This window comes from Triticum aestivum, chromosome 5D (assembly GCF_018294505.1).
Source record: "Triticum aestivum cultivar Chinese Spring chromosome 5D, IWGSC CS RefSeq v2.1, whole genome shotgun sequence".
In the NCBI taxonomy this organism is placed as follows: domain Eukaryota; kingdom Viridiplantae; phylum Streptophyta; class Magnoliopsida; order Poales; family Poaceae; genus Triticum; species Triticum aestivum.
The window spans coordinates 218,802,587-218,816,389 of record NC_057808.1 but is presented as its reverse complement, the minus strand read 5'-3'; the positions used below and the strand labels follow the sequence as shown (position 1 = coordinate 218,816,389).

Here is a 13,803-nt window from a genome sequence, read left to right as displayed (position 1 = left end):
CGCAAGAGGCGCAGTGGGAGAATCATCTACATGCTATGGTCGATCTGGAAGCAGCGGAATAGGTGTCTGTTCACTGGACATCGGCTGACGCACCGCGAGGTGGCGGAACTTGCCCTCGACGCAATTAATCAGCGTGACATGGTGTTTGCCGAAAGCCTGCCAAACGTGGGCATTGGCTAAGCTAGTTACTAGGTCGGTCTTTTGCGGTTTTTGTGACGTTCCCTAAAAACGCTTGCCCCTCTGTAAATTGCGTCCTTTCGCCATCCCTTCTATAAGAAAAAGGCAGTGCTCCTGCTAGTTCTTCAAAAAAAATGCATCGAAAATGACGCATTATTAAAGAGCGTGTGTGATAGGCTCACTTATCCTACATGCCCAGTTCATACAAAATGCCTGTGACAAGTATAGCACAAAAATACTTTCCTATTATTAAACATGTGCAGTATGCAGTGCATCGCAGATGGCGCACAAGAGTATAGTGTGTGTGATAGGGAGAGCGGCTAAATGGCTCCCTGGCTTAGCTCCTCCTGCGTGTGAACGGTAAAATAAAAAATATACTAGAAAGGAGATGTATATGTGCGTGAGGTTCGTGTTAATTTTCAGCTACTTTGGACATCTGAGAAACTCTCAGAAAAAATGGGGGTATGCAAAAAAGTTTATCGTTCATGCACTGTTTGGAGCAACTTTTTTCTAAGAGCTACTCAGATGTTCGAACGACCTGAAAATTGGCATGAACCTCACACACTCAAACATCTTTTATGCAAAAATAGTAATATGGGGTTGCCCGATCTTCATGGAGGATCTGCTTGAGGAACGAATCAACACCGCCTGAAGGGTACGAAGGAAACCCTCGGTCCCAGCCAACAATGATGTCGGGTAATGGATAACTAGTGTAACCTGACGAGACCGAAGACAACTATTTCATATGCAACACCAACAACAAATATTCGCCCCCACACTCTTAGTTTTCAATCCACGCAACCACACACGAAGTTGGAAGTACAAATTGGTAGCTGCCTCAACGGCTACTGTTGTAAAATCACGAAGTGAGTTAACCTCTCACAAGGCAAGATTACAAGAGCTAAGGAGAAAGTGAACTCTCAAACAAGATTCTGGTTGCACTTAGCTAACCTATGTTGAAATCAAATTTCCAAAGAGTTGTGGCTGAAGTGGGGGAAGGGGTATTTATACTAGGAACATCCCTCCTAGCTTAGGTGCGGAACCAATCGAAAAGAGGGGCCCAAATTTGTGATAACCAGCTGGTCAAGGGAGTAAACTCATGGAGCCTTGTGAAGCAATTAATGCTCTGGACAGCTTGCATTAGAACTCTTATATCCTTTGACTCGGGACTACAAAATGATGCCCCATTTGATTTTCATGAAAGTAGACTTCATATGTTGTCCATTTTGTACTTCCACGCGTGCTGGATACTCATATATTTGTGTTGCATGATGCAACAAGTTCTAGGAAGAATTCTGGAACTCTGCAAGCAACAATAGAGTGTTAAGATGGATTGATATTCTTCCTTGATGTGTAACTAGTCGCCCTTGTCATCAAAACATGGTTTACATCATAGTTGAAACTTGTTCTCTTCAAAATTGTTTGTATGGGCTTCAGAACTTGTTTCTTCATGTGCTGAAAGTTGTTGGTTGTCCTCAATATTGTACCTGAGTAAAATCAACACACAATATTTAGGCAGTATAAATTTCTCATGGATAGTTGAATTATGATCAGCTAGGAGCGCATCCACCTCTTGTTCTATTTGTTTGGCACGACTCCTTGTCATGGGACCCAAATAGGTCTTCTTTGTAGCAGCTTTATTCGAGAGCTTAGTTTTATCATGAAAAGAAGTTGACAAACTGTTGATCCTCAAAAAAAGAAAAGATGACAAACTAGGTGAACCTGGGATGTCCTCATCAAACAGATTTTTTATTTATTTTACCATTCATCGACACCAGATGAGCTTGGGTTCAGAAATGGATATTCGACATGATAGGCCCCTTATCATACATGTTCCTACTCGCAAACCGTCTTCGATCTTAGGTGCATTGCAAACTTTGCTTTGTGAACCCAAGCTCATCTGGTGTCGATGAATGCCTCGCCAATTGGAGATTTCCTTTGGGGAGGGCAGGAGATTTCCTCGAGCGGCAAATGCCTCGCCAATTGGAAGCTGGTTTGCCGGCCGACTGAATTCGGTGGCCTCGGTGTCCTCGACCTGGCCAAGCACAGCGTTGCTTTGCGTGTCCGATGGCTATGGCAAGCTTGGACGGACCCTAACAAGCCATGGCTCGGACTAGAGCTTCCGGTTGACCCGACGGTTAGAGCCCTCTTCAATGCCTCCGTCAAATTTCATCTCGGAGATGGGGCACGGCTATCCTTCTGGAGGGATCCCTGGCACAACGGAGTCTGTCTCCAACTGTGCTTCCCTCACCTCTTTCGACAGTGCACAAGGAAAAACATTACCGTATCTCAAGCACTGCAAGAGGGCAGATGGATCCGGCACCTCCAGCCTATGCTCACACCGGAGGCCACGAGAGAGTTCACAAGCCTTTGGACTGAAATCAGCCCGACCTTGCTGAGTACGGAGCCAGACTCGGTCTCGTGGAGATGGACGGCTGATGGGGTTTACAGTGCTTGAGATCGGCGTATATCATTCAGTTCGAGGGTAGCTGCCGAGCTAGCTTCGACAAATTCATTTGGAATTCGGACGCCCCTGGGAAGAGCAAAGTATTCGGGTGGCTCGCTCTCCTTGGACGCTGCAACACTGCCGACATGCTCGCCAAAAAGGGTTGGCCGCACGACCCTGCCTGCGCTCTTTGTGCTGGGCCGATGGAAGACGCCGCCCACCTTCTCGCCTCCTGCCCGTTCTCCGTCCAGATCTGGCAGGGGGTTTTGCGAAGATGCAACCTGTCGCTCGGCCTTGCCCCCTCTGCCACCACCACCTCTCTGATGATTTGGTCAGACCACTCCTATGGCATGTTCCCAGCAAAGGAGAGGAAAGCTTGGAGCTCCCTGGTTCAGCTCGTATGGTGGAACTTATGGATCGAACGGAACGCAAGGATTTTCAGGAACCAACGCTCTCCTGCCGTGGCTCTGATCGCCAAGATCGTAGAGGAGGCAGCCGTTTGGAGTAGGGCAGGCGGATGGAGGGTCAACTCACTGCTAGATAGACCTAGGCAACCAGACTAGGTTGATGTAGAGGAGGCTCGAGTCGTCTTCCCGTGATGGTGTTTGCTGTAAATACCTTGTATTTCTAAACCCCCCCCCCCCCCCCCCCCACTCCTTTATCAATGAAAACGCTGCGCTGTCAGCTTTTTTGTAAAAAAGAAAAGAAAAGAAAACTTTGCGCCATGATATAGGGTGTGTGATAGGCCTATCATCAGACACAATCTCCACGAACAAAACATTCAAGACGTTGGATGTATGGCAAACGGGTACCTCTAGAATCACGTGTGCCATAGATTCAATCATCGTATACGATTGCTTTTGCCAAACTATCTAACATCCTGGAACCTTATCGCACTTATTTATCCTGTGGCGTGTGTGATGTACCCCCATCGCACATCATCGTGGGACGACGTTTCGTGACCGTGTGAGCAATAGGAGATTTTAACCGTAATGTGATGACGTTAATTGCACCAGCGAAAATTCATATATATACAAACTAAAGAAGGCCTAAGAAGAAAGAAAAACTTCAGATTTAAGGATCCGGAAAGGAAAGCATCCCCTTTTTCATAGACAAAAGCATTCCTTTGTGCGTCGCCATGCTTTTTAACTCTCACATTACAATGGCGGCATGCCATCCAACGAGCCATGATGCGAAAAGGATTCTGAATTCGTTGATAGTAGTACTCTCAAAAAGACAAATTCACACCCCGATATATACGATACAATATGTGCGTCGTAGACGCAGCAAGATGATTATCCTGTCCTGTGTTCTTGCATGATCCAGCCAGTGTTTCCAGTAAACATCGTGCTGTCCTGTCTTGGTCTACGCGTGTGCGGTGGCGCCAGCGAACTGCAGCCTGAGCCGACCGCCCTCGCGCGACGCCCGCAGGAGCTCCTTCCCGGGGATGACAACCTCCACCAGCACGAACCTGCCGTCCGGACGGAACGACCGGAAGCACACGCTCGGCTTCCCGCCGCGCACGCTGATCGACCGTATCGGGGGCGGGAACGACGGCGGAGGCCGCTGGTTCTCCTTCTCCTCCTGGTTCGCGTCGACGACGTACGCGTCGTCGCCTGTCTCCACCTGGCGGCGGAACGCGGCGGCTAGCTCGTCGTCGTCATCCCTCAGCACGTCCACGGTGCTCTCGGACCCGAGCCCCTCTGTGCAGAGCAGCAGGGACGACGCGGACGGGCTCTTCTTCATGGAGAAGCTCGCGCTCCTCTTCACCGTCGGCGTGGGCTTCGGCGACCTGAGGAGCGCGTCGAGAGACGAGTCGTCCTTGCTCTTCTCGGCGGCGTCGATCCACGACGAGGACGACACCGTGGTCGCGCGAACAAGAGGAGGTGAAGGTGGCGGACGCGGCGCCGGCAGGACACCGCCCCGGGCGACGTGGTCCGGCTGCGGCTGCTGCTTCTCTTGGAAGTGGAGCTCGCCGAAGATCTCGGTGAAGGATGTCGGGTCGACGGGCCTCTTGGGGTGGACGCGGTTCCACGCCGACAGCGCCTCCAGCAGCGTCGGGTTCTCCGGCAGTGGCTTCTCGAACAGCCTCCTCAACCCGCCGTCCGCCGCCATGTCTATCTCCCCTGACCTTGAAATGAAATCTTTGCACTGCAAACAGGAAGCTAAAAACGAAATTGCACTTGATCAGTATGAAAAATTTCGGTAAACGCACGAATGCCAAGTGACCATGCATGCCATGGAGAGATGATCACTTCGCTCACCTGAGTGAACACCTGCACGGGCCGTCAATCCGAACAAGGTTTTTGAAGAATTTGCAGAAGAGATTTCTATCTTCCTGTGCTCTTCTCACTTGCGAGGAACGGCCGGCACATATATAGTCAGAGAAAAGGCGAGGCCAAGAAGATACGGGCATTTCTTGTCATTTTGCAAAATAAGAAATTTAGGCATTTTCTGTGGCTATGGAATTCGGAATATTTCCTTCTTTTCACACAAGTGGACCGATCCAACACTGCAGAGTGAGAGCAAATATGCAGGTAAAATAAGAATACGGTGCTGTAATGCTGCAGCTCACATGGGTAGATAGTGAGATATCTATCTATGGATCTGTCTTTTGGGACCATGAAATCTCTAACTTGGCACCAGCTGCTTCTGCTTTCAGTGTGGGTGTGCGCGTGCGTGGCAGTGAGAAAATTTCAGCCAGGGATTTCAGGTATGTACGTCGACAACGGTGCCACCAGTGGTGGCGGTGCACTGGGAATAACGAAAAGAGTGAAGGAAAACAATGCAGAATGGAATAAAGCTACCCGATTCTGATAGTTACGACGAGGGGACATATGGATGGATGGATGGATGCCATATTGCCATGGCTCAGTAGTGAGTGAGAGTTCAGTTCAGGCAGTTCATGTCTAGGGAAATTATTTACGTCTGCTTCTTTGAATAAAGATTATGAGGCTGGTACCCCGCAAAAGAAAAAATTGTGAGGTCGGTGACGTTGCTCCAATAAACTTTTATTTTTGGCAAGATCCAAGAAACTAGAAGGATAAAAAGTGGCGGAGACTAGAATAGAATCTGCCCTTTAAATGAGAATCATAGGATCAACCCAAAAAATTCATATTTAGACAATTCAAAAAATTCTGGAATTATTTGACAACATACCTATGTTGTATGTCTACAACTAGAAAAACCCAGTTCAAAACTCAATCAACAATTGGAGATACAAAAATGACAAATTCAATTGTGAATAGTGTCATCTTCGAGTGAATAGTATTTGACACTATTCACATTCGATTTTGTCTTCTTTTTTTCTATAAGTGCAGGTTGGATTAGTAGCTGAAACTTTTTGAGGTTGTACATCAAACATTGATGTGCGTCTGCATGTTTTTTAAGAATTTTTGAACTTGTTTTGTCTCCTAAAAAAAATCGATCTCATGTCAAGACAGATTCGGGGGCAACTACACTGTAGGGTCTGACTTTAGCTGATGTACATCTACTCACCAGTTCCGGCTCCCTGACGGGTGGACCGTGACAATCGACCCACTAGTCAGGATGACGTGGGCGAAGACTAGTCTGGTATTAGCGGCCTCTGTGGTTTCTTTAACAGGGAATAAATTCATTTTATGGTTTCTTTAACAGGGAATAAGTTCCTGAACTGAACCTGTAGAACTTTTTATGGCCAAAGTATATCATCTACTTTTGAAATCAAAAGGAAGGATGATATCAGCAACCGTGTACATATTCTTTCTGAAAAGATCATAGTGGGTTAACAGTTGACCATTCCAATAACACCAAGAGTGAAAGATAGCCACCGGAATAAGATGCAAGACGCAATGAGAATTTCGGGGTTTTCAACAAACTTTTGTACGGCGGAAAGCAACGGCCTGTGTTTAATTTACTCAAAACAGTGAGAAGTACAACTGATAAGCAAGATACAAAAGTTAGCGTACGTGTGGAAGCAAATCAAATAAAGGAATACAACGATCATGACCTGACAGGAAATGAAAACCACATCAAAATTCGGTCGATCATGTACGCAGGAACACACCGGGTCAGTCATCTACGACACAAGAGGGTCGACAGTAGCATCTGAGCTCATTCATCTCCACGCTTCGATCCGTTCGACCGTGGAGTTTAACCGGCTCACGATGCTTCCACCTCGTGATTTTTTCTCGGTTGGCGGAGCGACGGCGGGCGTTGCAGACTGCCCCTTGCCCTTCCTTGTCCTCCTACTACTATTCAGGCTACGGCTCCCCTTGCCTTGCAGTGAGTTCAATGTTGTAGCACAGGAAATATCAGTGGTGGCTGAAGCAGCAGGCAGAGGTTGGGACCATCGACAAGAGCCCTCTGTGTTCATGAATTTCTGGCCAGAAGGTGCAGAGTCTCCTCCGGTAGGATTGGTCTCGTTAGGCTTGTCTTCGGTGCTGTGTGCAGGGCTGTTCAGAAGGGGTTCCTCGCTGAAGAAAGAAGGACGCCTTGATCCTTCCGCACGGTGAGCATCGACGGCAAAGCCAGGGTTATGATGCCCGTTTTCATCAGACGGGTCCTTTTGGGGCAAAGACACATCGTCCAGATTGGACTCCTCTCTATCCTTCAGGGTCTTCTCTATTAGCATCTTCAGAAAATTCATCACTTGGACTGCATACATTAGTGCAGTCAAAGGATCTGCCATCTGCATGATATGTGTCACCAGTAAGCATTCACCTAACCATATGACTATCAAATTTTAGCAGTAAACATATTGCCAGTTTGCTGCTAGGACCATTGTCACCTGAGTCATATTTGGTGCAAAAACCATAGCAATGTTTCGAGCATTCATCTTGTTTATCTTTTCTTCTTGGACGACATCAGCCATCAAATTAACGGCCCAGTCAAGTAAGGCCGCTTCAGCTAGTGGGAGGCATTTGGCAACCCGAGCACAATCCTCTTCAGATTGGCATTGCATCACCTGTTCAGGTGGAATAGGGTCCAGCACCCCGCTCGGCAGTTCTCTAAACCATGCCTGGAAAGGATTGGAAAGCAGATGAGATGATGACCTACCTTTTGTCATCAAGTATGTCGGCAAGCAAGTAAAGTTTACTAGCTCAAGAGAATAAACAGTCAATGTCAACATAGTTGACAGCAGCCATAACTGGTTCCAAAAGCAAAATTTTATTCTGCAACAGAAGATTGCTCAACTTGTGTATATTTAGAATAAACAATAAACCTGTGACAATATCTTTGTGAGAAAAATAAAAGATTAGGTTCCACTCAGAAAGGATGTCTGTATTCTCCGATAGGTGTTGATATAAATTTTCACCAATGAATATAATCACAACCATTAATAACTCTCTGATTACTATACATATGCTTAGGAAACTACTGATTTCGACAGAATCACATAGCTTACATGAAAAAAAGAAGCTTACTTTTATTAGACCTGACAAACAGTGGACATCAATACCATACGGCACGATTCCGCTGTTTAACCGGTCTCTCACAAGCTCCTCCTGGCTATTCTCTGGATTTATACGAAAAATACCTTCTGCCTGCACATTACAAGCAAGATGATATTTACTTGTCAGAAAAAAGATACAAGCACGTACAAAAAGCAAGTAATACTCAAACTCATTACTGAAAGGCCATACCCGAAGACCACCTTGTTCATAAAGACGTCTCTGCATCATCAAGAGAATTGTCGGAACACTGTTTCCTCTCGAATCATACGAACACTGCATTGATTCTGTTGAAACTCCAAAGACACTTGCACTGCATTTCAAGTTTCAATCAGCTGAGGGACAGCAATAACCAAAGTAAACAAAATGTGCTGCAAAGTTAAGGATGCAAGAACCAGATTTCAATATTTTAGACGGTTCCAAAACAATTTATAGCAACAATGGCATGAATGTAAGGATGCAAACAATTTTATTCTAATTTAGGCACTGCATATGCTGATTTGATATTTTAGGTCTGTAACTATCTGAGAACTATTTTCTGAATTTTTGAGGCCATTTGGCCGTTCAAGAATTTTTCCTATGGCTGAATGAGCATGACCATATGCTTCAGTTTTATTGATAAACTACCATAAATCCTCCAGTTGGACGAGCTCCTATTGGTGTTTGTGCCACATTATCTTGTATTGAAGATACTACTCTAGGTCCCGTCTTCCTATAAAGTAGAAACTGCGTATGGAGCCATTTCTTCCATTCTTTCTAGACATTCTAGGAAGACTGAACAAAAAATACTAAACAATGCACCCCTATGCACTTTCATAGCAAGCATAAGCAAATATTTAATATATAGCACAAACAGAAAAATGTAAGTTCTTTAAACTTATCAGGTAAGTTCTTTTCCCTATTGAAAAATGTAAGTATACTGCTTTAGAAATAAGAAATTGGAACCAGTATTAAAAACATAGGTAATTTCAAAATGAACTGAAGAACATTAAAATTATTTTGGTAGTTTTATGAAAGTCAAAAACGAACTGAAATAAAAGGGATGAAAACGGAATACAAGCACATCAGTAGTATTTAAGGAAGCTGCCAGACCGAATGGCCACCATTAAGATTGAAAAATTCTACTAGAACACTTGTGCTTATTTTCTCTGTCTAGCTATAAGCTTTTAGTACTAACTAAAGAAGCACCTGTGGCAATGATTTTCGAGATCTGTGGCAATGGTTTTCTATTTACAGCAACTACGCTGATTACATTTACACCAGCCTCATTTCGAAGCAAAAATAACAGTTCATTTACAGCCTTGTTTAATGTTTATATCATGTTTTGTTTCGATTTAATGAGGCAAGAAGCTACATGAAAATCTCACACTATCAGGTAAGATTACATCAAGTGACATGATTGACCAATTATTAATAGAACATGGAGAGGTTGCAAAAGTAACAAGTTGTGCACATAATTGATCTACCACTGTATAAATCCGGCTACGGCTGCCCAACAAAAAGGGGCTCAAATTATAATGCACTAAAATAAAATTGAGTGGAGTCACTAAAGTAAAATTGAGTGGAGTGGAGTGTAACATTCCACCTGAAAACGCCAAAAACAGGGAACTAACATTCCACCTGAAAAAAGAAAATGAAATTCCCTCTCTACTAAATAAAAGCACTGGCGTAGAGAAAGAGAGAGAGAATCACACCAGATAAAATCCAAATATGCAAACAGCGCCATTTATTGCTTAAGACTACTACATTTGTGTAACTACCCCATTTCAAGCCAGTAGGATTTTAATTACGAAGCAGGCGTTAAATTCAAATTCAAATCATTGAAGGAAAAACATCAAATTCAGACTGGAATTATAAAACTGATCGCTCAGATGCCCTCGGATTCAGAACAAAATCACATCGTTGAATTGATGAAGAGAGCCAGCGACAGACCTGGCACTGGGAGCGCGGCGGGGCACCTCGGGTTCGAGCTCGACGGGCAGCCCCAGGAATCCATGGAACCTATCAAAGGTGACATGCGCCACGTGCTGCACCTCCGTCGGCCACCCGATCTCCATCGCGCAACCTTCGCCCTGGCCGCCCTCCTCCCTGCAACCAAGAAACGACTTCCGCAGCAGCGCAAGCAGCAGCGCCAAGAAAGACCACCGCTCCTCTTCCTCCGATCCTTGCACCTCTCGCTCAGTCCGTCCTGCGGATCCTGTAGGGCTCTCTCCGCTGCCGCCTCTCTGCAGCACGTCGCTGTCGGCATTGGCTAAATAGCGCAGGGAGGAGGAGGGGCCGCGGCTTGCGGGGGAAGCGAGGTTGGTCGGGCCCCGGAGAAGCGCCACTTCCGTCATTGCTTCCTCCTTTTCCCTGCCCTGCTCTGAAAATCTGGCCCTTGTGAGCTGTAATCCGGTGCGGCTTGGGGGGCGAGCCCAGTGGGGATTTCCTGGAGTGGGCCAAATGCAGCGGCGAGGAATGATTGGGGAACTCTTGTGGTGGAGTTCTTGGTGGATCGCTCGCTATTCAGGACGTGTTTCTATGCTTGCGATTAGATGGGATCCAAATCCGCCACGCAGATCGCGACCAATGAATCGATTGAATGGGGGGAAACAATCGGAGCGCCGTGAATGTACGACGAAAGAAGGGATTTTTCTCAGCTCCAGACGGGGTCTTTGGCCCAGAAGAGATCAATTTTTTTGAGCTGGGGGCGACCTAATCTAATCAGCGGGGATGTTTGGTCGAGAAAGGATGGGATTTCCGAGGAGATGGAGTTGGATTGAAGGGAGGGGGTGGGATTGGGATTGGGACCAGCTCGTCATCATAACTCTGGTTAGTGTTCCTGCTGCCCCCTTCTTTTTAGGATGTGCACGCACGGAGGAACATGCTTCTCGCTTCTTGTTCACGCGTGCGCATTTCCTCTCTGTTCAAACCTACCATCCTCGTTTCTTCCCAAGGAAGGTTGATTTCTAATCCTTCTAAAGCATCTCCACAAAATTAGCCAAACTCCAACACAGCGACCCAAACAAACACAAATTTTGTTTTTTTTAATCTGTTTGAGTCGTCAAAACGGACAGCAGACGCATCCGAAGAGCATGTATGTGTCCAATGCGGAAGACGCATTTTAAAGGAACGAGAAAGACGTGGACCAGAAAGTAACGGCGCGTGCATTAGATCGGGCCAGGCCCGCGCGGGATGAAAATGGGCTGCTTGGATGTATGTGTTTACTGTTTGGCCTGCATAGCACGAACCTTAAAGCACCCCTCAGTCAGGCCCGCTACGAACGGCCTCGGCCGTTTCCAGCGAGCCAGGCTCGAGCGATGCAGGGAAGGGGAACGTCGCGCCGTGCAGGGGAGGGAGATGGCGGGAGCGATGGCGCATTTCCAAAAAAGCGGCGGGACGAATTCGAGTCACCGCCAGCTGATTCGGTCACCCTATATATCGAGGGTGACCGCCATGGCAAAACTCCCGTCACCATTTCCCCCCTCTCAAGCTTTCCCTCCAGAGCGGATCCACTTCGACGACGAGGTAAGCGGCGGAACTGCTCCAGCGACCGGTTGACTGCGGCGGCGGGTCGACTCCTCCTCCTCTCCGACGTGTCAGGCACCTCCTCCGCGGTCGTTTCGATGGCGTCTGTAAGTTCAATCACCACGTCCTCTCTACTAGTTATAGCTAGATTTGTCAATGTGCTAGGGTTAGGTCGTCCGATCTGTTTGACTGTGATGTTGTAGTAGCTAGTTGTGATGGATTTGGAGCATGCTAGGGGTTGTTTCCATGTGGGCAAGTGTTGGTAGCTAGTGGTCATGGATGGATTGGTAGTATTCTAGTGTGCAAGTGTTGAACAAGATCATCCATGTGTTCATGATTAGTGCTCTGTTATGCTGTGTTGAGCTGTGGTATGCTTTGATGGAGTTGGTAGTGTTGTCTTCAACTAGATCATCCATGTGTGCATGTGTTACTGCTAGTTCGATCTATCCTTGTTGTACTGCTAGTTCCTACTATCCATCTGTAGTGTCTTGTGGTGTTGATGACGCATACATTTGTAGAACATGACCACACAAGAATTTAGTCAGACCATCATGGTGTCCGAGAGCCAGTTCCCGTCGTCCTACATTGAGGACTCCCAACCTCCTATGAACCAGATGCCTCCTGATTGAGAGGTTTACACCCTCTTTTGGATGTGGTAGTAGGATGACGCCAAAGTAGTGGTAGGTTGAACTTGCTATGATCGTGCATGCTTACTAGTGCTCTTCCACTCCATTGCTTGCTCCTAGAGTTCTTCATTGCTTGTTGTTTGTGTGTTCCGATGCTTGTTGCTTGAACTTATTGCTCGTTTGCACTGCTAGGGCAAGTGGTATGTGGTGTTCGAAGGTAGGGTTCTAGGGGTTTACAGTTCATGGGAGGCTTGCAACAAAGAAGTTTAAGGATACATCGACAGCAACCACAGAGGGGGGTTTAAGATTATGCAGGTGGCAGAAGATGCTTACTTCAAGTATGTGCAAGAGCATTCATGCAGTAAGGTTGAGGTTGGCAAGGTGGATCGACCGTTAGGGCTGAAGAACTTCATCATCTTCGTCCAGTTCATCGTAATAGCAGTGTTGTGGCGTTGGTGTGCTCAGTGTGAACGTGTGTAAGGTGTAGTAGTATTGGTAAGCTCATCAAGTAGGGTACAAGGTGAGCACAACCCTATGCTCGTATGTAACCAAACAACGTGCACTCGTGTGAGCACATACAATGCGAGCAACCAAACGTGGTGTATAGAGGCGTCGCTACGATGCAGGGAGAGGACATGCAGACAACCAATCAACATGCAGATGTTGATTTTTTGTCTGCATATGCTCAGCCAGGCCCAACTGGGACAAGTATGCAAATGTGCAAAAAGTGATGCGAGGAACCAAACGCGCCATAAATTGTCGCCGGCAGTGGCGAAGCTGCCTAGAAATTGTTGGGCGGGCCCAGGTAGCCCAACCTGAAGGAAACACACATTTTTTCTCTCAAGAAGGCCCAATTTTTCATACACTCTTCAGTGTTTTGAACATAGGCTGGGTGGGCCATGGCCCATTTGGCCTTGTTGTAGCTCCGCAATGGTCGCTGGGCCACGCCTATTGGAGTAGCCGTCGAGCTGCGCGCCGAGCAGGGAGGCCGCCGCCTCAAGCCCGGTGCCTCGACAGACCGACTGCTACGGAGCGTGGCCGTGCATGCCCAGGTGCCAAGCCTCTGCCACCGGGGACAATGGGGATGAGTTGGATCTACGTCGTGAGCACCGACCTGCACCAGCAAGCACCCACCTACACCAGCGAGCACCCGCCCTGTCACGCTCACCTCGTAGCAGCGAGGGAACACGTGCACGCCGTCGTGCACCACCAAGGACGGTCATGCACCCATGGCCACTATCAGCCACGCTGTCCAGGCAGTTTGTGCGCGTCGACCAGGAGGAGTTCTGCGGCGTCGCCATGGACACCTAGGAGGACAACCCGGCCAACAACCCCTGGATACTACCGAGCGCCGCATGCCGAATGGAGCACGATCGACAGCAATGATGGCTAGGGACGGTGTTCTCGGAGCCGAGAATGGCCCAGGCCGTCTGCCAGTCGCCGCGGCTGGCCAAGGTCGCGCGCGTCGCCGAGGTGCCGGTTCCCCGCTCCTATTGCTCCCCCCGCCCATGGCGCACATGCTGCTTGGGCGGCATTGAACCTCGAATCCTCAGTAGACCACAGTAGGCCACGACGCCTCCTCTCCTAAGAGGGCCACGACCGGTGAAAGAGGTGT

The 13,803-nt window shown here is 47.6% G+C and overlaps 2 protein-coding genes across 2 annotated transcripts; both read right to left on the bottom strand.

Annotated features, from left to right (window-relative positions):
• Positions 1 to 3,814: 3,814 nt before the first annotated feature.
• On the bottom strand, positions 3,815 to 5,115 carry LOC123124554 (protein FAF-like, chloroplastic). The gene is made up of 2 exons (XM_044545141.1): positions 4,888 to 5,115; positions 3,815 to 4,788 (listed from the first exon to the last, which is right to left on the bottom strand). The coding sequence occupies exon 2, from the start codon at positions 4,736 to 4,738 to the stop codon at positions 3,989 to 3,991; it is 750 nt and encodes a 249-aa protein (XP_044401076.1). The 5' UTR covers positions 4,739 to 4,788; positions 4,888 to 5,115; the 3' UTR covers positions 3,815 to 3,988.
• Positions 5,116 to 6,485: 1,370 nt separating this feature from the next.
• LOC123120182 (rho GTPase-activating protein 1) lies at positions 6,486 to 10,929 on the bottom strand. Its single transcript, XM_044540177.1, has 5 exons — positions 9,988 to 10,929; positions 8,248 to 8,368; positions 8,029 to 8,148; positions 7,392 to 7,622; positions 6,486 to 7,292 (listed from the first exon to the last, which is right to left on the bottom strand). The coding sequence occupies exons 1-5, from the start codon at positions 10,389 to 10,391 to the stop codon at positions 6,720 to 6,722; spliced, it is 1,449 nt and encodes a 482-aa protein (XP_044396112.1). The 5' UTR covers positions 10,392 to 10,929; the 3' UTR covers positions 6,486 to 6,719.
• Between the last annotated feature and the right edge of the window lie 2,874 nt (positions 10,930 to 13,803).

Bases quoted from the DNA above. Each gene is read 5' to 3' on its own strand.
- LOC123120182 (XM_044540177.1), bottom strand. From the start codon at position 10,391: ATGACGGAAGTGGCGCTTCTCCGGGGCCCGACCAACCTCGCTTCCCCC. The intron at 8,369-9,987 runs GTCTGTCGCTGG...CTTGAAATGCAG, and splicing joins CGCCGCGCTCCCAGTGCCAG to TGCAAGTGTCTTTGGAGTTT. The intron at 7,623-8,028 runs GTAAGCTTCTTT...AATCCTTTCCAG, and splicing joins GTTTGTCAGGTCTAATAAAA to GCATGGTTTAGAGAACTGCC.
- LOC123124554 (XM_044545141.1), bottom strand. From the start codon at position 4,738: ATGGCGGCGGACGGCGGGTTGAGGAGGCTGTTCGAGAAGCCACTGCCG.